The 25,125-nt window shown below is 36.3% G+C and overlaps 1 protein-coding gene across 1 annotated transcript in view; it reads left to right on the plus strand.

The window, feature by feature from the left end:
- Positions 1–2,732: 2,732 nt before the first annotated feature.
- Positions 2,733–25,125, plus strand: part of LOC124361663 — a 126,342-nt gene continuing 103,949 nt past the window's right edge. The window contains exon 1 of the mRNA XM_046815628.1: positions 2,733–2,958. Coding sequence (XP_046671584.1) covers positions 2,910–2,958 — 49 coding nt within the window. The 5' untranslated portion in view covers positions 2,733–2,909. The remainder of the gene's footprint in view (positions 2,959–25,125) is intronic.

The following is a 25,125-nucleotide window of genomic DNA, read 5'->3' on the forward strand; positions in this document are numbered from 1 at the left end:
GTATGTGAGCGAGAGTAATGAGACTCATATGCTGGGAACAATTTAATGTGGTCCCGAATCACATTTTTTAGCATCTTCAGATATTTTTGGATGGTTTTCCGTGCTTTCCTCTTTTGTGTTCTAGACAAAGACCTGATGTTGAAGATCTTTTCTTCTCCACAATAACTCTCACCACCTTTTTCAGAGTCAAATCAAGAGTTTTGCAAGTACATCTTTTGACATACCTCAATTCTTTTTCCATCTAGAGGAAGAAAGTAGTGGCGAGTAAACTGACGCCTACTGCTACGCCCATCTTCTTCTCTTAATCTCTCTCATTGCTTTTTTACTTCGTCAATAGAGCCAGCAATGAAAAGGGATTTTTGCTTCACTTGGCAATGTATAGTAATCAGAGAAGATGACATTTCTTTCAATGTCTGAAAACTGTTCAAAACATTTACGACTGTAACCACTTTACCCTTTTCAGTATTGTCTTGCAGTCCTTCATTTTTAATTTTCTTTTTTACATTGCGAATCCCAAGAACTCAGGGTTTCTTATCCGCTTTCTGGTCCCACATCCTTCGACTTTTTTTCGGCCTCTACTTTTACGCCCAGAAGTGCTAGAAACATCAATTGCTTCATTGATGACATTCAAACAGTCATTATTTGACCTGGGAGTATTATCACTACTTATCATACTTACAGGTGGTTGAATCTCTACAACACTTGATTTCTTGTGTCGTTTTTTTCCTTTTAACTAATGTCTCGTCTTCACTACTAGAACAATCATCTTCGTCTGGTGGTTGATATTCATCTGATGATGGATCAAAAGGGTCGCCAAAGTCAAGTCTTACTGGACTCTCATCTCCAACATAGTCGTTTCTATGTTCCAACTGAGTAGACTGGCTCTTGCACTTGTCTTCATTTGAAGATCCAGGGACAGGTCCATTGATCTCATCTGAAATTAAAACAAAATTTAGTATTACAAAAATTAATCTGTACAAATGCTGTACAATATTAATTAAACTCATCGGTGCAGTTTAGTGTAGCCTATAAGGTTAAGTTAAATTAAATGAATTGAAATTGTTAAGATCCATCAATATGTAAACACAAGATACAACACAAGATACAACAATAATATATTACAGGTTAGCAATAAGGTAGGCTATAGAGTTGAGGGAAGACCCAACTCTGCATTTTAAAATATATCCTTTCATTTCACCTGAAAAGCACAAAGAAACCAATAAAGTTTATATCTATTAATAATCTTTAAACATAATATTTATCAGGTGTTTTTTTATGGCTAAGTTGATTATAGCCTAACATTTCATAACCTCACTAACCTGAAAGAAACCAAAACATAATTAATGTATAATAGATATAAAATGCATTCTTACCTTGAGAGTTTGTACTTCCAACAATGCTATGTTTACTAATTTTCTTCCTCTTGAATTCATTTTAAAACTCAATAACAATAATAAAGAGAGCAGTGGTTACTATGATTATATTTGTGGAAAGAAAGCATGAATGAAATTGGAAACACTGTAATGTATCAGCTGTAATAAGGCCAATGTCCATTCCATTGAGTATTAAGAGTTATTACCTTGAAAGAGAAGTAAAAGGGCCAATGTTGACTTTGGCCTTTCTAGCATCAAGATTCGGTAACCATGCTTGGGCCAATGTATACTTTGGCCTTTTCTTTAATAAAAATGACTGGAAGAAACTATTATGGGACATTGGACCACATAGAGTCTGAATCTTCTTTATTTTTGTAATTGGACATTGGCCGTTTTGGCACTAGGTAGAACAGGTCAGTAAATGTTATATGGCACCTTAACCTGAAAATAGCACATTTTGGACATTGGCCCTTTTTTCAGCCACCAAGCCACAGATATATATATATATATATATATATATATATATATATATTATATATATATATATATATATAATTTAAATAAGATAGAGAAACCGAAAATTTAGCGTTCAGTAAGATTTTGTACTGATTGCAATATTTTTCTCCGACCAAACTATTCCGTAAAATTTTTAGGATTCTGTCTTTTTTTTAAATTACTTTATTTATAGTAAGTAACTGGGGTTACATAAAGGATTTGCTGAATTTTAGATACCAGCACTATGTAAATAAAACTATATGAAAATAATTCAGAAAGATTTGAGTAGAGATCGGCATAGTCGGTGTCTTATAACTCTGTTATTCTTAAGCTACAGTAAACAGAAATGTTGTTTGAATTTTTTGAGTACCATGGTTTTTAAAATACTATATACCTATTTGGCGTAAATACAAACATTTCTTTCTATTTTAGTTATGACAAAATTGTAAAGGCATATGCTTAGACAACTAATTTATTCGAACCTCCTGGTCACTGTATAAATAATTATTGTATACAATATGTATTTAATTCTTACAAAAAAGAGATTTATATGGTCCAGTAGAAACACCTCACACTTTTAAAAACAAAATAATACTAATAAAAGAATCAGCTGTTCATTTATTAACTGCGTTCTTGTTGTTTGCTGAATAGCTTTTTACCGTGATAATTTAACTGTGTTTAAGATGTACACAAATACATCAATTGTTTTATTCAATTTGCAATTTTCCCTTGTTCGTTCGAAATATCTGTCTACTCAATGTTGCATTAACAAAAGATTGAATTGTAAAGCGTTAATAATATCCATTGAAACATTCGGTATAAGCTAGGTTATAAAGACAGAGTGAGAAGTTAGTGTCTATTGGCAGTAAAAGAGTGCAAGTGCTCAGTAGTTCCAGCGGTGCCCCATAGAGAGCTCTAGTGTCGTATATATCGCGCGCTGCCGCGGCTCGTCTTCAGTCAGATCCAGATGTTGTATGGTGTGCGATCCGTAAGTGTCCGTGTGTGCGCATGACTCTGACTCGGCCGCCCTTCCATTCATAGATGGGGAAGAAGGGCAAGAAAACACGATGGAGGCGATTACCGATCGGGGGTAAGTTTATCAATAAAATTATATTTTATTTATGCAATATTGATTATAGTACCTTTATTATAAAATGTGTAATGTTCAGATTAAATTAGAGATGCAGTTTTAAATGTATTTAGAGGGTGACATGTAGTAACTGGAATTTCATTAAGCTAATTCGTTTTGCCAAAATAATTCATTTACGCAATTCCTGTAAAAGTTTCAAATTTTTAGTTATTATATATTACTAAATATTTACTATCATTTAGATTTTGACATATTATTGTTACTGAGTAAGTTCAGATTCATTCAATCATTTTTAAGTTAAATTAAAGGTTAAATAGGCTATTACTTCCACGTACCACGAAGTAAGTTGCTTTAATACTTTTGCCAGATAACTTTATTCAGGATTAGGCAGTTTATAAGATTGGTCAAGACTACAAGTTATTTTATTTGTGCCTATTTTAAAGAGTTTGGTGGTATTAATAACCCAGAAAATAGTAGCCTATAGTTAATAGTAATTAACTGCCTATAATTGTATATTATATATAAAATTAAATTACTTCTATTGTACAGAAATGTTATCAGGGAGCATGATACTATCATTATACAATTTTATAAATTTGTGAAAGATTAGTTTACATGGTAGAGTTGCATTGGTGTTCGATTTAAAACAACATAAAATAAACACACTTTACCCTCTATAGGTAGGCTACTGAATGTTGAGTAAGCCTACAATTAATGAAATATACTAGGAAAGGTACAACTTAGTTACTATATACAAAATGTATAGGAACAAAACAAAATGTATCTTTCTATACAAGGCCAATATTATGGTTAATAATCATTCAGGCCAATATTGTGGCAATAATCATTCATCTTATTCCTAAAATAAGAATTCTGAACGCCCAAACCCATGAAAGAACTAATTGCTGAGACCAGATCACATAATATTGTTTATTGGCACACTTTTAGGCCATTACACTGATGTAAGTTTAAATTAAGCCCCATGAAAGAGGCCGATAGTTGAACGACTGTATCGGCCAACAGTTTGACTTATCTCAATTACAGCCCGATAACCCCCCAGGCTGCTTGGCTAGGGTGACATCGGAGAGCGCCATTAAATCTAATTTAAGTGAAGTGCAACGCAACCATGTTCATGCGATCAAATAGCGGTGTAACTTAGAAGGCCGCTACAGCGACAAGTATCTTACTAAGCTAAGAGGGCTGACTGGAGAGTCGGTTGCTAAACCTCTCTACCCGGACCCGGCAGCGCCGCCCGGGGCAGAATACCGCACCGGCCTGAACACGCGCGGCACCTCTCTACTTGATTGTCTTGTTATATCAATAATTACTAATTAATTCATTTATCGTGACAATTATTGTGGGAATTCTTCTACACCAACCATCTGATAGGGTGAACATAGATGGAAATAATTGTGAGGCCTATTGAATGTCCGTTCACATCAATTCCATAACGAAAAACAAAGCAATAAATTAGTACCTGTACATAAATAATAAGGATAAATCTAATAAAAAATAACAGTAAAATTGTTCTGGTAGTTTTATCGTGAACCATTTAATAAATATGATAGATTTTAAAATTACTTACTACAGGAGAATATAAATTAAAACTTTACAATATATGTTACCCGTTTACTAACGGTTGAATATTTATCTAATTATAGAATCAAAAAAGCACACTCAATATTAAATCATTTATACTGAATTAATGAATACCGAACGTGTTATTTATTTTAACGTCAAATGCTAAATATGTAGGCTATTTAAAATTATAAAATTCTTTTTGATTATTAGGCCTATTCGAAAGAGGTTGAAAAACGCACGTGATGTATATCATAGAAAAGGGTTCTTGGTAAATTTGTTCAATTGTTAATTACTATCCAAATAAGAAAAATTGGCAGCAGTATTATTATTAGCAGCCACCACGACAGTCGAATCATAGATATTTCTGATTATCTAAATTACCGAACAATAAAGAACTAATATCGAACCGAGTTACGTCATAAGTATTTCAAATTCTATTATAGTTAGCTATGATTTTATATCTGAAAAAGTTATAATGTAATGATGAATTAAAAACTACCCATGTCTATTTATTAAATGTAACAAACAAAGCAGCGTAAAACTTTGTTACTTCTGTCTATTCTGAAGGATAAACATGTCTGCAGCTTGTGACTCAGATGACTCGTTCGTCGACATAGTACTTGCCGCCATTACTTACTTCTGTCTATTCTGAAGGATAAACATGTCTGGCAGCTTGTGACTCAGATGACGCGTTCATTGACATAGTACTTGCCGCCATTACTTACTTCTGTCTATTCTGAAGGATAAACATGTCTGGCAGCTTGTGACTCAGATGACGTGTTCATCGACATAGTACTTGCCGCCATTACTTACTTCTGTCTATTCTGAAGGATAAACATGTCTGGCAGCTTGTGACTCAGATGACGCGTTCATCGACATAGTACTTGCCGCCATTACTTACTTCTGTCTATTCTGAAGGATAAACATGTCTGGCAGCTTGTGACTCAGATGACGCGTTCATCGACATAGTACTTGCCGCCATTACTTACTTCTGTCTATTCTGAAGGATAAACATGTCTGGCAGCTTGTGACTCAGATGACGCGTTCATCGACATAGTACTTGCCGCCATTACTTACTTCTGTCTATTCTGAAGGATAAACATGTCTGGCAGCTTGTGACTCAGATGACGCGTTCATCGACATAGTACTTGCCGCCATTACTTACTTCTGTCTATTCTGAAGGATAAACATGTCTGTCAGCTTGTGACTCAGATGACGCGTTCATCGACATAGTACTTGCCGCCATTACTTACTTCTGTCTATTCTGAAGGATAAACATGTCTGTCAGCTTGTGACTCAGATGACGCGTTCATCGACATAGTACTTGCCGCCATTACTTACTTCTGTCTATTCTGAAGGATAAACATGTCTGGCAGCTTGTGACTCAGATGACGCGTTCATCGACATAGTACTTGCCGCCATTACTTACTTCTGTCTATTCTGAAGGATAAACATGTCTGGCAGCTTGTGACTCAGATGACGTGTTCATCGACATAGTACTTGCCGCCATTACTTACTTCTGTCTATTCTGAAGGATAAACATATCTGGCAGCTTGTGACTCAGATGACGCGTTCATCGACATAGTACTTGCCGCCATTACTTACTTCAGTCTATTCCGAAGGATAAACATGTCTGGCAGCTTGTGACTCAGATGACGCGTTCATTGACATAGTACTTGCCGCCATTACTTACTTCTGTCTATTCTGGAGGATTTACCATAACAACGATTTTACTTCCTTTGAATTAATTTTAAGTAAATGTACAAAACCAAACCACTGGTAATAAAAAAATGCAAATAAAATCTCCTCATAGCGTATATTATTCTATATTACTACTTTATATTCCTCATCGAACTAATAAGTGGCATCTTTTCCGTATCTGTCTACCCATATTGGAGTGGTTATAATATCTTCTTGAACTTCTAGATTGTTTCTTAAGGTAATTGTAATAGCGATACCTGTCTAGTTGTGAAGGCTTCGATTTATTAGGAATAACAATAACTTATTATCTTTAGCCGTATTCGAATAACACTTACACTACACCACAATTAACGATGTAAAGATTAAGTTTCGTATGCAATTTTAAGTCTCTATAGAGTCTAGATAATTGTATTCTCTAACTATTGTGCTGAAAGATAAATCACATTTAGCCAGTACACATGTGACAAGCTGAGCGTTAAGAGTTTTTAAAAACTATTACCAGAACGCCTATTGTAAACTGTGCTTTCCAATAGCAGAATAACTCATAATAGAGTAGTTTACAGTTATTTTAAACGCATTTCTTATGGCAATTTTGGGAAGTTTCAACCCAATCCCTCCTCACGCCAAGAACTAACCTCCAATTTTGTATATCTACAATGCCTAGACTACAATGCCTAGACTACAATACCTATAGTACTACAATATTTAGTTTATTTTGAAATGTCGATAGCCGATTTTGGTTTAATTTCTAGGGCACTGGATTGTTCACAGAAATTGCCTTCATGTATTATAATCATTATAACTATATTATCACGCCTTACCTTTGCTAATATCGATGTCAATTGGATTAAATGTAAATACTTTTTGAATTAATTAAGAAATTAAAATAATCTTAACATTTAACCTGGCTATTTATTTTCGTTATGTAGTAAGGAATAAGAAATACTAGGGATACTATGTGCTAATAGGGTTATTAATACAATTCCTAATAGACCACTTAGTAATATGTATCACACATCACACTGCAAATCAGTTAATAGTACGGTACTGTTTAATTTAATTTAATAGGATATATAAGTAATTATTATTTCACGTAATGAGTAAACCCAGTAGCTAGTAGCCATTTCTAATAAACAAGAATTTAAAATTTAACGGTATAGGTCAAAATTTTACTGCCTTTCGTCAAAACCCGAATTAAAATACCGGATGATTTATTTTATATCTTAAGGTGCGAAATTAATAAAATAAAAAGTTTGGAATAACCTAAAATTTATAGTTATATGTAGCCAAAATAGAGACTAACATAATTAGGAGTGTACGCGCACATGTATACAGATACAGCACATGTATTCCCTTGAAAGTTCTAGCAGTTATATTTTCGGTGCCGAAGTTTATAGCGATAAAATAATTTGCAGCACGTAACAATACAGTCCGGTTACCACTCGACTGTGAGACCGCGAGTGATTGCACTGCCTCAACTATTGCGTCATGCCGTACTTCATTGATTGTTCCGCACAACACCTCTGATTGCAGCGTGCATCTTTTTTGTATCACACTGTCTTGCACGAGTACTTTTCCTGTTGTGTGTTTTCACGCTATTGACAATTACTGTATTGTGCCAGCATATACTATTTTACTGACCAATTACGTAGGCCTAATAATAATATTAATAAATCTTTGTTGTTTATAAATACTGCACTGATATACAACATTAGACCTATTATATCATATCAATTAAAATAAACTTAAATCTACCTAAAAACGTTTTGTGACGTCTTCTATGTACGTAAGAGAGAGTACGTAATAGTAAATAGGGACAGAGTGGCATCCTTTTCGCCGAAGTCGCTTCCTTTTGGGAGGAAAAACAAAAGAACCGACTCTCATAACGACATGTAATTTTCAAAGTAAATAAGATAAAGTGTGTTCTTTCTAATAATGTAGTTTTACGTCTCCGGCAAAAAACTCTTCCTAAAATAGTGGTCTTCAGATAATACAAAAGTACCCAGACTGTATTGAATTTTTAATATGAGATTTTGTACTACTAGGTGCATTATGTGTTTTTAGGAGTTATAATTGGTATAGCCAAGATAAACATGATGCGAGTAAATCACAAGTCTAGGATAAAATCAGGAGACCCTAACGTGTTGTCTAGTCCTGAGCCGAAAGCCAGTTTGCCTTTTATAATCAAACGTACAAACACGCTTTTCGTGAAATGTGCTTTTCAGTCGAAGAATGTCCATCAAGGAAGAAATCGATTGTCAGCAGTCTAAACAGTTAATAATATGAAACAAACAATTTTTGTCGATGATTTATTTACTTTAACAGAATTAAAACCAACCGTAGATATGTTAATAATCAGCGTCAGCCAAGATGAAGAGTGTATATTTGGACAATAGAAGCGGTTTTAAGTTTATGTCATGGAATGACGATAATGTAACTTTTATTAAGTTTTCTCTCAGTTTATTTTTGGCCCTACAGGTAGGCCTACTTCATTTCGATCCCCATCAAACTAGCGGCTGACGATCAGTTGCTTTCAAAGGGGAACTTCCTCTATCGCTTTCATGAAAACTAGTTTGTGTCCCTACAGCATGCAAACTGGCTCTCGTCTGGCGGCAGAGTGGGAAACTGGTGACGCCTGGGCGAAGACGTTGGCCCATCTGACGACAGTCGAGATGCTGATAGCGAGATAACACGCCAGTTCGCCTTGTTAACAAAGGGTTATCAGGTTGCAGTGACTGTGGGCAAACAGCGGTCACGTTTACAAAACGCGATTATCCGTATCATTATTGTTTTGGGTGTGACCTGACCTATATTTTTACAATCGCAACGGATTCTAACCTAAAGTGATCCTTTCATTGGAGGAAATATGTACATTTATTTGATTTGGACATTAAAGGTTAATTGTGGACGTCAATGCAATTATAATTTGGTTTATTGAGAGGTTTAATTGGACCCCTCGGTTATTATCAAATGTTTTGTGGGTCGCCGGTTCAACGTCTAACTTAGACGCACTTTGTCTTCCAACGAGTTTGGACCAACGATTCGTTATTTTTCTTTAGTTACAGTTATTAATATTAAACACTCAAATATTTTCTAGACATTCGTCGTCTGTTTGCTAACTCATTGAAATGTCGTACAATCTGCAATCATTAAATAGTACTAAAGTTGTGCGTTTAGTCGAAAAACTGTTCAAATTATTATGATGTTTACTAGTTATTGTAAAAAATATGGTCAGTTTTAATTTCATGGATAAACAAATACCATTAAACTTTTATTATTGTAGTAACAACATTTGGTAAACTACATTATAATAAATAGAAAAATAAAAATTTTAAAGACATGAGTCGTAGTACAGTACGGTCGATTCAGTAATAAAAGTGAATTATATAGATGGATTTGAACAAAACCAAAGTTTTAAAGAGTCAAGGAGTCAGCTGGCCTAGCTCGAGAGTATATTTAAACTTGTTTCTATCATTCTGACAATATTGAATCCCTCCATTCTTTGCGCCACTAGTTTCGACAATATTGTCTTGTCTTAGTCATTGTACCACTTCTAACCTCAATTCGGATCAAAATTATTTAAATAATTTTAATTGCTTTATTCTGTGACTGTAGGATCGCTTATTGGACCAAAGCATTGTAATTGTATTTATATCAAATTACCAATCACAATTTTATAAAACTAGTAAGTTGTAATTATTGGAAGTAATACTTTGAAGATGTCATTTTGTAAACCGATTACAGTTCTTTACTAACACAAAGAGTTCGTACATTGTCATATCCATATAGTCCCGTCTAAAAATGTTTTTGGAAATATATAGATGTGTTAACAATCAGCTAATCATGTTAGAATGATTATCTAATTATGAATAACTTTGAAAAAATACATTTTTCCTTCTTCTAGACCATTCCTGTACATATATGTTCTTATGTTAAATTAATTATCATGTATTGCAATAATATCCAATATGGTGTTCAATTATTTTCAATATTCAAATTGTATTTTTTTATATGATTTTTTAATAGATTGCAAAATTACTTTCCTATCTAAAGGTACAGGATGTTATCGAACAGGGTGTTATCGAAAGGAGGTAGAGGGGCAAAAGGGCAAAGGCTAAGGGGACTATTCCGGGTCCCATGCCCCACTCTCAACGGCACAATCTAAGATTTCCTCAATATCAATGGACTGACTAAATCAGGATCCCTTAGTTTCCTAGGTACTATAGTATTGGTTCGTGTGAGTCAGTCAAGATCGTGTGTTGCAGCGTATATGCAAATCTGTCATAATGTTGTGAGTAAGGGTCAAACAATAATAATCACGCGTTAAAGAGATAGGGTGTAAGGAAATTTAGTGTCCTATATTACACATTATAAAGGATTGTCGAGATATTCTTCTCACTGGAAAAGGTGGAAAAACGGGTTTAGAGTTTTTATTCGTTGATTAATCAAAGTTCATGTTTGATGCGTGTATTCAAATAAAAAATACAATTCTAAATGCTAAAAACATTAGTTTAGAGACATAATATTGACAACATTACAGTGGGCTGCAGTATAAAGTTCTCATATAGCTGTAATCTGTAATAACCTGCTCACAAGACTTCAACTACTACCTTACACGTATCACGAGTCCAATTTAATATAGGAATGCAATTTTGAGAACCATTGCAAATAAACTCAGATATAGAAATATGCTTCTATAAAATAGTGTTTTCAGTTTATAATAGGAAATAGAAAAAGACAAATAAAAAAAATATATTTATTTTTGAGTAGTGTAAAAAGCTTTGAGTCTGACATTTTCAAACTGTAATACAAGTGTGATGCAATAAAATAAACAAATACAACAACGTAAAATAAAGTATTAAGTTGGCAAAAATAATGAAATAAAAGCTCACCAAGCTTGGTGCTTGTAATTAGAGTAACGAAAGAAGAAACATTAATGTTTTCCAATAGCTGTAACGTAGCAGCCATGTAACTGTATAGACACGAAAACTGCCAGCTCCCTTCTCGTGTATTGATCACCTCCGCTTCTACCTTACAATCTCTTGGGGCTGCAACCGCCTCCCTGGAGCTACCACTTACAGCAGACTAACAGTACGCATTGGGTCTTGAGAGTTTATTTATTGTTTTAGAAATGTATCCAACCATTGGACACTTTGACGCTCACCTGTCGAATAGGTTGAAATACCGGAAGGACGTCGTAGTTTGATTGCCGGGCAGACATTACAGATGTGTGTATAACGTTTCTTTAACGTTCTTCTTTGGACTAATTTTACCTAAAATTAAAATGCCTATAACGTGTAAAGAACTCAATACTTACAATAGAAATAGGTCTTGCCTAAGAATTGTCAAAATTATTTTCAGCAAAAGTTAAATGAATTATTTTTGCCATCTTGAATAGATTTTCTAGGTACAAAATTAGTCAAAGAAACATGATTTTAAAATGTTACACTGCTTACAATCAATTACAAATTCGATAACGGGAATTAAACGGGTTATTATATTTAGGAAATTAGTGGTTTTTATTACGAAGTTTGGATTATTTACAAGAACACGAGTATATTTGCTGTTTGGACTTAAATTTCTAGATTTCGGCATTTGATGTAAATTGTTTGTATATGGTTTAATATGGGAACTTTTTTTTCTAATTCCAAATTTTTCAGATTTTTCATTTTCATTTGAGCTTGAGCTTGTAAAAATACTGTTTACATTTATCGTTGTTTGGTTGAGTTACTTTATTAGAACCTTTGGAACAAAGTATTCATATTACACTTTTAATGGAGGGAAGTACTCAACATCAAAAAGTCGTTAAATCTACTTCTTGAATAACTAGGCATGAGCAGATTTTTGTATTATTGGGAGACATCAATAGTTCTACCAATTCAGGGGAAATTAGTTTAAAAGGCAGCATTTTTCCAGTGACGTAAATGCACAAAATGTACAAACAACGTACGACGAGCCCCCAATTATATTCTTAGAAGATGTCAAAACAGCAGTCGTTATCAGAAGGATATATGATCATTAAAAGTCGAATGTCTTTTGGGGGCGGGGAGGGAGAGCAATATCCAAGCGCCAAAGATGTGTGTTAACGTTAGCATGCATTTATACGAGAATGGAAGATAAACATTTTTAAAGTTACGATATCATACTATTAGACGCGCTTCAAATGTTATATTTCTTCACTTCCGAATCGTAGTTACTATTAATTATGACTCTTGTGCTCCTAAGCATGGTAATACTTGAATGTTTATGTTGGGAAGTAAGTGACTTGTGGCTTCTCATATTTGATTCCCTAGTTTATTTTAGAGATGTTTATTCAGCTCGTCAGCATCAAGCCGGTGGAACAAAGTGGACCACGGCTACTAATCGTAGTTACTATTAATTATGACTCTTGTGCTCCTAAGCATGGTAATACTTGAATGTTTATGTTGGGAAGTAAGTGACTTGTGGCTGCTCATATTTGATTCCCTAGTTTATTTTAGAGATGTTTATTCAGCTCGTCAGCATCAAGCCGGTGGAACAAAGTGGACCACGGCTACTAATCGTAGTTACTATTAATTATGACTCTTGTGCTCCTAAGCATGGTAATACTTGAATGTTTATGTTGGGAAGTAAGTGACTTGTGGCTTCTCATATTTGATTCCCTAGTTTATTTTAGAGATGTTTATTCAGCTCGTCAGCATCAAGCCGGTGGAACAAAGTGGACCACGGCTACTAATCGTAGTTACTATTAATTATGACTCTTGTGCTCCTAAGCATGGTAATACTTGAATGTTTATGTTGGGAAGTAAGTGACTTGTGGCTGCTCATATTTGATTCCCTAGTTTATTTTAGAGATGTTTATTCAGCTCGTCAGCATCAAGCCGGTGGAACAAAGTGGACCACGGCTACTAATCGTAGTTACTATTAATTATGACTCTTGTGCTCCTAAGCATGGTAATACTTGAATGTTTATGTTGGGAAGTAAGTGACTTGTGGCTGCTCATATTTGATTCCCTAGTTTATTTTAGAGATGTTTATTCAGCTCGTCAGCATCAAGCCGGTGGAACAAAGTGGACCACGGCTACTAATCGTAGTTACTATTAATTATGACTCTTGTGCTCCTAAGCATGGTAATACTTGTAATACTTGAATGTTTATGGGAAGTGAGTGATTGATGTGCTGCTCATATTTGATTCCCTAGTTTATTTTAGAGATGTTTATTCAGCTCGTCAGCATCAAGCCGGTGGAACAAAGTGGACCACGGCTACTAATCGTGGCTTACACCGTGCTTGTACGCTAGAGTGACCGGGGTGGGGAGCGGAGAGCTAATTGACGTCCTGTCTGAATGTGTACCCGCCGCCCTGCTGTGTGAGTAAACAGCCGCTCGGCCACCTCGATAACTTGATCCGAGGCGACAGATACGTCGGCACTAACAAATTACTAAACGTATATTTTCTTTCCTAGTAACTGCATACGACATGTTGTGGAACTGACGATTATTGCCATCTCATTTATTAAGGACCCGACATGTCGTTGTCTCTCTGTCTGTCTGTCTGTCCGTGCGATAGACAGTTCCTAGATATTTGAAACTTGGGACATAGCTTCCTCTTAGTTTAAATAAAATCTCTATTCACTTTAGGGTGAAAAGTAAAAATAAAATTCTAACATATTTAGCATAATTGATTTTATGGGTAACTATGATGGAGCATGGGGGGTTCGACCCGTTCTTAGAGTTGCCAAGGTCCAGTTACATATAAATATGCATTATTTATTGATACTTGGCATGTAGTACTTTATGCCACACATTATTAATCATTTATGAGATTTTTGAGTGAAAAATAATTTTACCAAATGTACTGGCCCTGCATCGACTGTACGTTTCAAGTGGCCGCAGGAAACTTACATATATAAAATTGGTAGTTACGTCTAGTATCAGTGATTACGTGATTTATCAATCACCAGCTGAACGGGAGCTATTGCGTGGTAAGGAAGAGTGTGAGTTTACAAACAGAAAATGTGTAGCATAAATAAATACTGGGATAGCCTGTTCTGTCCGGCATTATAACATGCTAAATTTTAACTTCGAACCGTCAAACCTTTTAAACTTTTTTCAAGTGTCCTCATTTTTATGATTTGAATTTAAATAAAAAGGAAAAATTTTAACTCGTTATATATAGAGTGTACTAGGTAGAAAATGTTTACCAGTGTTGTGTAATGTACAGTATTTATAATTACTCTCTCTGTAGTTCGCCGGCAGATAGTGCGCCGCGCCGCCAAGACGTTACCGAGTGACAACAGATTTCAGCATTGTGTGGCTTATCTGCTCGTAGAATCCTATATTATATACAGCCGCATGTGAAACTGACTCACTGACTGACAGATCATACAAATTCTAACATAGTTCTAGAAGTGCTGGAAACTTGAGATTTGGCACGCGGGTACCTTTTGCCGTGTAACCGACAGGAAAAGTCTGAAAACCGGAATTTTTTACTTTTAAACCCCTCAAAAAAAATTCCCAAAAAATCGCGCATTCTTCACCCCTGCAGGCATTTTTTGTAAGCCTGATAGCGGGCGAACCGTTGGAGCTAGCTCGGATCTGATGAAAAAATTCATGGTCAGAAATGAAGTGAACTACAAAAAAGGTCAAGTGACTTTTTGCTGTATCTTCCATGGTTAAGCGACAAAACGCTCGAACATTTGAAATTCCAGAGATTTTTTCGATAAAAATAATGTTTCGAGCCCGATAGCGGCCGAAACGTTGGTCGTAGCTCAAATCTGATTGACCCATCAAATTAGCAAATTGCGCGATCTACAGAAAAGGTCCAGTGACCTTTTGCCCTATCTCCATTGGTTTGGCCGAAAAACGTGAATATGTGCAATTTTTTTGTAATATTTACGTGAAAAGTTTGTTTTTTTTGAGGTCGATAGCGGCGAAACCATTGGTCGGAGGTCAAAATAAATCAAAGGTTAGATTTAGGAAATAATGTGATCTAAAAAAAAGGTCTAATAACATTTTACTCTATCTCCATTGGTTTGTCCGCAAAATGCTATTAAGTGAAAATATTTGGAAATTAATTTCGCCTACAAATTTACATTCCGGGCTTGATAACGGCTAAACGGTTGGTCGTAGCTCAAAACAAATCTTCATCGGGAATTAGAAAATGACGTGATCTACAAAAAAGGTTCAGTAACATTTTGCCCTATCCTCAACGGTCTGGCCGCATAACGCGTTTTAAAGTTTTGATTTTTTGAGTTTTACCTGAGATTTTGTATTCTGGGCTATATTTTTAGATAAAATCTTAGTTAGTTATAGGCCAGATAAAACATATGATTTGAATACAAAATAATGCAGTCTACACAAAAGGTTCAGTGACTTTTTACTCTTATCTTCCATGGTTTAGCCGTAAAAACGTGATTATATTTAAAATTTCACTTAAAAACTTACTTTTCGTGCTCGATAGTGGCCGAACCGTTGGCCCTAGCTTATATGTTAAACTTTTTGTAAGTAGCTATTAATAGGATCTACAAAAAAGGTCCAGCAGCTTTCTGTCGTTTAGCTTTCCGTAAGCCTGATAAATGCTCTAAATGGCTAATTCTTTGTCGTCACTTTTAGGTGTTTTAAATTTTGCAACTATAATTGGTGCGATTCATGCTGGTTCCAGATTGACCTTGTATTACTAAGTTAACGAGTGAATAAAACCCCCCTCCACATCGGGAGTTGGCTGAGCGTTATTGAAGCTTCAATAGTAGATAGGGACAGAGTGTTTTTCTATTTAATTTTATGAAATATTAGTTCATTGTCAAAACTCTGGCGTGGGAATTATAATTTCCGAAGTAATTTAAACCCTCTGATCAACGTTAATTTTGATAAAAATTCCTCGTGCCCAGACACAAATTTACTAGAAAAGTACCACGCCTTCTTTAACAACCCCCTCCCGGGAATTTCCTGGTTGATGAACTCCTGATTAAATTAAACCCCCCTGATCAACTTAATAATCTGATAAAGGTAGTTTTAAATTGATTTACACTATATCTGTTTACACAACAACTGACCTGTGCAGACTTTTATCCTAAGCGTTGTACCGACTAAACCAGAGATCGTAGCTCAAATCCGAGGGTAAAATCGAAAGACAAAATTAAATTTCCGACAAGAAAGGTCCAGTCACTTTTTTTCACGTATCTCTAACGGTTAAGCCGCAAAAACGCCCTCAAAGTCAAAAGTTTTGGGTAAATCCGGAAAATTAAACTATGGTATACATACGTCCTCTGACTTTTGGTTAAAACCAAAATTCTTCTTGTCTCCAAATTTCACGAACACATAACTTAACTCTTCTACCACATCAATTGATTAATATTATACACCACACATCTTTTGGCTGAGCGTTAGCGAAGCATTACGACCCGTAAGATTCTCGAGAACGGATACATAAAATTTGGAAACTTCACGTCTGAATTTAACCAATCACCGAACTACGCGCTTATCCCCGAATTTAGCCAACACCCAAATGGGGGCCTGGGGGCGTAGCCCCCAGCGAGCCGAAGGCGAGTCCTATATTATATACAGCCGCATGTGAAACCACTCTCACTCACTCACTCACTCACTGATGGATGTATACAAATTCTAACATAGTTCTAGAAGTGCTGGAAACTTGAAATTTGGCACGCGGGTACCTTTTGTCGTGTCACCAACAGGAAAAGTCTGAAAACCGGACTTTTTTACTTTTTAAACCCCTCAAAAAAATTCGAGAAAATTTGCGCATTTTTTCGCCCCTGCAGGCCTTTTTTTGTAAGTCCGATAGCGGGCGAACCGTTTGAGCTAGCTCGGATCTGACGAAAAATTCATGGTCAGGAATGAAGTGAACTACAAAAAAAGTCCAGTGACTTTTTGCTGTATCTTCCATGGTTAAGCGACAAAACGCTCGAACATTTGAAATTCCAGAGATTTTTTCGATAAAATTAATGTTTCGAGCCCGATAGCGGCCGAACCGTTGGTCGTAGCTCAAATCTGATTGACCCATCAAATTAGCAAATTGCGCGATCTACAGAAAAGGTCTAGTGACCTTTTGCCCTATCTCCATTGGTTTGGCCGAAAAACGTGATTATGTGCAATTTTTTTTGTAATATTTACGTGAAAAGTTTGTTTTTTGAGGTCGATAGCGGCGAAACCATTGGTCGGAGGTCAAAATAAATCAAAGGTTGGATTTAGGAAATAATGTGATCTACAAAAAAGGTCAAGTGACATTTTACTCTATCTCCATTGGTTTGTCCACAAAACGCTAGTAAGTGAAAATATTTGGAAATTTTCGTCTACAAATTTACATTCCGGGCTTGATAGCGGCTAAACGGTTTGGTCGTAGCTCAAAACATGTCCATTTAATAAGTTTTAGTAAACGATGTGTTCTACAAAAAACGTCCAGTAACTTTTGGCCCTATCCTAAATGGTCTGGCCAAAAAACCTGTTTAAAAGGAAATATTTTATACTTTTTAGGTGAAAACTATTGTTTTCTGGAGGCGGTAGCAACCGAACCATTGGTCATAACTTAAATCCAATAACTAGACAATCTAGAGATCTAAAAAAAGGTTCAGTAGCATTCTGTCGTTTTATCTATCCGTAAAGCCTGATAAATGCACTAAATGACAAATTCTTTGTCATCATTTTTAGGTGTTTTAGATGTATGCAACTATAATTAGTGCGATTCATGTTGGTTTAGAGATTGACCTTGTATTTCTACGTTAACGAGTGACTAAAAACCCCCTTCCACATCGGCAGTTGGCTGAGCGTTAGTGAAGCTTCAATAATAGATAGGGACAGAGTGTATTTTTTATTATGTTCACATACACAACACTCTCTAAAATAGGCCCACGTGTGTCATTAACCCCTTGTAACATTAACCCCTCCCCCGGGAATTTATTCATATGACCAGAAAATATCCTGACTAAATTAAACCCCCTGATATCTTAACCCCCTTTAACATTAATCTCCCCCCCCGGGAATTTCCTGGCATGACAAGATAAACCTCTGAGCAAATTAAACCCCCTAAACAACTTAAAAATAATGACTCAGGGTTGGGTTTTTTGTTATATTTACACTAAACAATTCACAAAAGCCCACCAGTGCAGTCCTTTCTCCACAGCTCCGTACTGGCTAAACCAGACGTCGTAGCTAAAATCGGACACCAGAATCGAAAGAGAAAATTAAATTTCCGACAAGAAAGGTCCAATCACTTTTTGTCGTATCTCTAACGGTTAAGCCGCAAAACACCCTCAAAGTCAAAAGTTTGGACGAATCCAGAAAAAAATCAATGAAAAAGGTCAATTTTTAAATCCCTTGTCCTTTACCTAATGTCCGGACTTAACCAATCACCGAATTCCGCTTATCCCCGAATTTGCAAGCGTACATCATGGGGGCCTGGGGGCGTAGCCCCCAGCGAGCCGAAGGCGAGTCTAATATATATACAACCGCATGTGTAACTGACTGACTGACTCACGTATACTAATTCTAACCTACTTCCAGATGAGTTAGAGACTTGAAATTTGGTACACAGATAGCTTTCCACGTGTAACCACCAGGAAAATCCCGAAAAGTGAGAATTTTTCATTTTCAACCCCTCAAAAAAATTCCCAAAAAATCGCGCATTCTTCACACCCTGCAGGCAATTTTTGTAAGCCCGATAGCGGGCGAACCGTTGGAGCTAGCTCGGATCTGACGGAAAATTCATGGTCAGGAATGAAGTGAACTCCAAAAAAGGTCTAATGACTTTTTGCTCTATCTTCCATGGTTTAAGCGACAAAACGCTCGAACATTTGAAATTCCAGAGATTTTTTCGATAAAAATAATGTTTCAAGCCCGATAGCGGCCGAACCGTTGGTCGTAGCTCAAATCTGATTGACCCATCAAATTAGCAAATTGCGCGATCTACAGAAAAGGTCCAGTAATCTTTTGCCCTATCTCGATTGGTTTGGCCGAAAAACGTGATTATGTACAATTTTGTTGTAACTTTTACGCGAAACTTTTGTTTTTGGGGTCGATAGCGGCGAAACCATTGGGTCGAGGTCAAAATAAGACTAACGTTTTTATTTAGGAAATAAGATGACCTACAAAAAAGGTCCAGTGACTTTTTACTATATTTCCCTTAGTTTGACCGCAAAACGCGATTAAGTGAAAATATTGGACATTTTCGCCTAAAAATTTACATTCCGGGCTTGATAGCGGCTAAACGGTTTGGTCCGTAACTCAAAACAAATTTTAAACGGGATTTAGGAAATCACGTGATCTACAGAAAAGGTTCAGTGACTTCGGGAGTTGGCTGAGCGTTAGCTAAGCGTCAATAGTAGATAGGGACAGAGGAATATTTATTATGTTCACAGACACAATACCCTCTAAAAAAGTGCCCAAGTGTGTCATTAACCCCCGGTAATATTAACCCCCCCCGGGGATTTCCTGGTATGACCTGATAACCTCCTGTACATTCAACCCCCTGATGTGTTAACCCCCCTGGTAACATTAAACCCCCCCAGGGAATTTCCTGCCATGACCTCATGTCCGAATTTTACCAGTCACCAAATCTCTTAACCCCCCCCCCTGGGAAGATCCTGGTATGACCAGATAACCCCCTGGAGACTTATCCCCCGTAACGTTAACCCCCCCTGGGAATTTGTTCATATGACCAGACAATATCCTGACGAAATTAAACCCCCTCTTGTCTTAACCTCCTTAACATTAATCACCCACCCAGGGAATTTCTCGCCTTGACTAGATAGTCTCCTGGTGATATTAAACCCCCTGTTCGACTTAAAATACTGCCTTGAGGTCGGTTTTTATTATGTTTATAACTAAACAATTCAAGATAGCTGACCCGTGCAGACTTTTCTCCCGAGCTCATTTCTGGCTAAACCATAGGTCGTAGATCAGATCTGAGGGCACAATCGAAAGACAAAATTAAATTTCCAACAAGAAAGGTCCAGTCACTTTTTGTCGTATCTCTAACGGTTTTAACCGCAAAATGGCCCTCAAAGTCAAAAGTTTTTACGAATCCGGAAAAAAATCTATGAAAAAGGTCAATTTTTAAATCCCTTGTCATTTACTTAATGTCCGGACTTAACCAGTCACCGAATTCCGCTTATCCCCGAATTTGCAAGCGTTTACTTTGGGGCCTGGGGCGTAGCCCCCAGCGAGCCGAAGGCGAGTATCACCTATAGAGCTGAAGGCCGCACGGTGGCCGAGTCGACACCACCCACTCCACTCTCTAAAGTGGCCGCTGTCATCGCGTAGTGAACACGTGTGTGCTCGCGTCATTCATTATGTTGTCCAGAACATGTAATAGCTTTCGCCGGACCAAAACGGGTTAATAGATTCAAAATTTGCGGTTCTTGAAGTGTGAGTAATGCGATTACCGTGTATTTATCTTACTTGCCACTTAACCGTGAAACTTAACAATAATTAATTACCGAACGCTAAAAACAGGAAGCGGTGACTAGGAGTTTGCTTCAATGAAACAACCTTTAGGTTCTCTCTGTAAGAAGATTGTTAAACGTCAATCACCTTCTTTTTGTCCTATTATTATCATTAATAATAGTAAGTCATTAACATATAATTATTATATGATTTATACGACTCAATTCATTATCGCGCGTGATTTTTTATAACGAGACAGTTCAAAAACTTTTATAATTTTTATTCTGTTACCAGCAATGATATAAACAATAAATCATTAAAAGCGTACAGCTGGCTCTTAAAAATGTATTAGGTGAATTTAGTAATAGGATTTTTTCCGTACCCACAAGCTACCGAACGTCTTAAAAAACATGTTTTGCGTTCAGAACAACATTGGTAACTCTTTTGAAAGTTCATGTAATAGTTATAGTCTCTGATATTCTTGTTTATATACTCGTACTTCTCTTAAGTTTAAACCTAAAATTATCGGAATTCACATTGGTGACGAAATTGTGACATGACGGGTATAAACCAGATGTCTTAAATATTGATATTTCATAGATAACTAATCTTTCGTTTATTAGAACCAATAAGTCTTAAATACTGATTTCAAAATATTTTACCCAATACATTTGCACAAAAGAAAATTTTGTCTTAAAAACATATTAAAGGGCACAACAAGGCAAAGAGAAAAGATTGGAAAGATTCGCGAGAGACGTATGTCGGCGAGAGAGATCGGAAGGTGACAATATTGCAGTGTGCTAGTTCTACAAAGATAGATTATTGACTTTGGAATTCCGGAACGATGGTTCATCCTACATTGATGTTACTTTAGTCCTGACAGCTGTAGACCTAGTTTTCTGAATGCATTCAATGTAATTGGGTTTAAGATATTGTTTTCATAACAGGTAAGTGTTGGCTACTATCTATACTTAACAAAACATTTACGTGCATTTAATAAACAATTTGTGTTGTATACACATAGGCTAATATTAAACTAAAAGTGTTCAAATTTGTGTAGTAATGTAGGTAGATTTAAAACTGTAAGTATTTTAATATCCTGAATTAATATTTTAAATGTTTTAAACACCATCTCGCTATGCAATGTTCAAGAGAAAATTACATACATGTTAATTTAAAATTGCATTGAAAAATATAATCATTTTCGTACTGGTCGGAAACTGTACACCCTTGGTATGATAGTATTTGTATGGTGACGTTTCATAATGAATTGTTTGCAGTATAATTAAGTAGTGGAGTATCATTGAAATAAAGAAGAGCGAAAGTTTTACTATTTAATTGTCTAATACACGAGGGATCCTGAAAAACATTTAGCCTAGTATATTCCATTTACAACGTAAATAGCAAAATAAAGTCTCTTTTTTTCCTGATTGCAGTAGTCGAATATTCTTCTTATTTCAACTGTATGATAAGAATTGGTTAGGATTCCACATCCACATTTACCTTGTAAGTAGATACATAAAGATTATTTCTTTAGTGGTTCAGAACATATTGTGAACGTTGACACTTTATCTTCTGAAAACGGTCTTCCCCCGTTCCGTACTCAATATATTAATTGCATCTTAAACCGTGGGCCATACTGATGTCATCTTATGTTACTATCCTATAACAATGCAAACATCACCTTCTTCCCATATTAGGCCTAATTTCAGAGAGGCATCTCAATTCTGTGCTCGCTAAATCTTGTCATGGTAGTGAAAAATTTGTCCTCGCTGGTAGAGGGCTGTTAGCATTATCGAAACCAAACTGGGACGAAACCACCAAAATTGTATAGTAGTATATACAGTAATAGGAACGGCTACTTTCCTTACATCTTTTTTTTTAAAGTTATTTTCACAATCAAGTGCAAAATTGATCAAAACTCTTTCAATTTTCAACGAGTCTGACATTATTAAACTAGCATAATCGGTAACAACAAATTAAGCCTGTTAGGAAATTGTCAGGCAAGTTACAGGTCAAGAGTCCACTGATATCTTATCATCATGAGGTTTTTCCCCGGCGATTACGAGTAAGTCTGGCTGGGAGCATGTCAGAAGAGCCCCTCTGTAAAGTTCTATTCATACAAACATGTATTTTATTGTGTCGCCAAATTCTTCTTTGTATCAAAACTTGAAAATCATTTATTAAGCACTTTACTACTTGTTTTCATAAGAGGCATTTAACAAAAAGGGCCGGGGATCTGTAGTCTATTGATCTGATGGTTTTAAGCGATTGATGGTTGTTGTTGTCAATGATTGACAGTTGATGTCAGCAGATGGTGTAAAACATCAAAGTTGGACATGAGGTTTCAATCGACGGACCGCCAGTGTTGCCACTATTACAACATTGATAATTGATTGAATACGATCCCACCCGGTCAATGCCACGGGGTTTGAATATTAATGGCTCAGTTTCTTCCCATTTGATTATCATATTAAAATATAGAGAGTTTAGTTTAAATCGCTCAAACGCACATCGAAATAGCACAACTCAGTTGTGCTAACTGTCCAGACGCGAATTTTGTTAAAACCAATTCAGAAAATTTAATTGCAATACAATCTGAATTGTTATATTAATGCACATGAAAATTATTCGAGGAAGTACAAAAAATCAATGTGCACTGGGCGTCTACCCTTTCCCCTTTATCTTTGACGTGAGCAGAGAGAAATGCTAATGCTGCATAGGGCGTGATCAATAGCTGGCCATCGCCTGATCGTGCTGATACTGTCGTTCAGACTGCATCTTGAGCTGCACGTCTACAGTGCAGGACACCTATGTGGGTGTCTTTTAGCATATTACTTAAATAATCTATTTTATTGTTTGGTCGCATTAAAATAGTATAAAAAACTAAATATGGACTTTAGTTTTTTGTACTATTATTTACTTTAAAATAAAAGAGCCCTGGAGATTGACGGATGAGTTTTAGATAGGTTATGTTTATGAGGTATATACAGTGCTAAACTACTTTGTTAACTTGTGAACTATTCGAAAGACGGGAGCCACAAGCTCGTATGGAAATTGGCCAGAGGTAATAGAATTACAAGTGGTGTGGCGCTACAGTAGAGTTTACAAAGTGCCGCAGTAGTCTGCCACTGTGAGGATCATCAAACAAATTACACGAAGGCAGACGAAATCCCTTCTTGTGTAATGATAGTCCAGAGTTAGGTGATTATAACAAACTCGATGGCCGAAGATGGCCGTCTGCTGCATAGGGAACTTTAATTTCTCTCTTTACGTGCCATTAAGCTGTAAAGTTTTCTTAAACAACAAATTTGAATAAATTGACGGCATTTTATAAAAAAAGTTGTTGGTTCAAACATGCCACTAATGTTATAAGCCGATTAGAACTATCAGTGACTATAGATTATTGTTATTAAACAGACTGGTCACAATAACCAAACATTTCAGCATGTTTACTCTTGCGTATCTTTTGAGATTCCTTGCTTTGTTTTCACAAGACGCAAATGGTACAGGGCCCCATCGAAGTATCAAATGGTAAAGCAATAGTCATCTTTTTGTTCCTTAAAAAGTTAATATTTCCATTCGAAGTGTAAATGCCATTGATGGTCTTGGAAGTTTATCAGTCTAAACCAATAGCTTAGGATGGGAATGCGTGTGTTCACTGCGAACCACTAGGAATGTAACCCCTTCCAAATTATAACACTGCCTTTCACACAATAATTGAGAAATACAAACAGCGTCACTGTTCGACACTAACTTTGGCATGATCGACCAGGCAATCAAGAGCTGAAATTGACAGGAAAACTTGTAATTAATTACGTTCGGAATGAGGAAGAATCGGCTGCGAGTTGAGCACACGTCTCTGTGCTTCACACATCGTGTTGGTGAGGCAATCAAGAGCTGAAATTGACAGGAAAACTTGTAATTAATTACGTTCGGAATGAGGAAGGATCGGCTGCGAGTTGAGCACACGTCTCTGTGCTTCACACATCGTGTTGGTGAGGCAATCAAGAGCTGAAATTGACAGGAAAACTTGTAATTAATTACGTTCGGAATGAGGAAGGATCGGCTGCGAGTTGAGCACACGTCTCTGTGCTTCACACATCGTGTTGGTGAGGCAATCAAGAGCTGAAATTGACAGGAAAACTTGTAATTAATTACGTTCGGAATGAGGAAGGATCGGCCTGCGAGTTGAGCACACGTCTCTGTGCTTCACACATCGTGTTGGTGAGGCAATCAAGAGCTGAAATTGACAGGAAAACTTGTAATTAATTACGTTCGGAATGAGGAAGGATCGGCTGCGAGTTGAGCACACGTCTCTGTGCTTCACACATCGTGTTGGTGAGGCAATCAAGAGCTGAAATTGACAGGAAAACTTGTAATTAATTACGTTCGGAATGAGGAAGGATCGGCTGCGAGTTGAGCACACGTCTCTGTGCTTCACACATCGTGTTGGTGAGGCAATCAAGAGCTGAAATTGACAGGAAAACTTGTAATTAATTACGTTCGGA

Source organism: Homalodisca vitripennis, chromosome 1, assembly GCF_021130785.1.
Source record: "Homalodisca vitripennis isolate AUS2020 chromosome 1, UT_GWSS_2.1, whole genome shotgun sequence".
NCBI lineage: Eukaryota > Metazoa > Arthropoda > Insecta > Hemiptera > Cicadellidae > Homalodisca > Homalodisca vitripennis.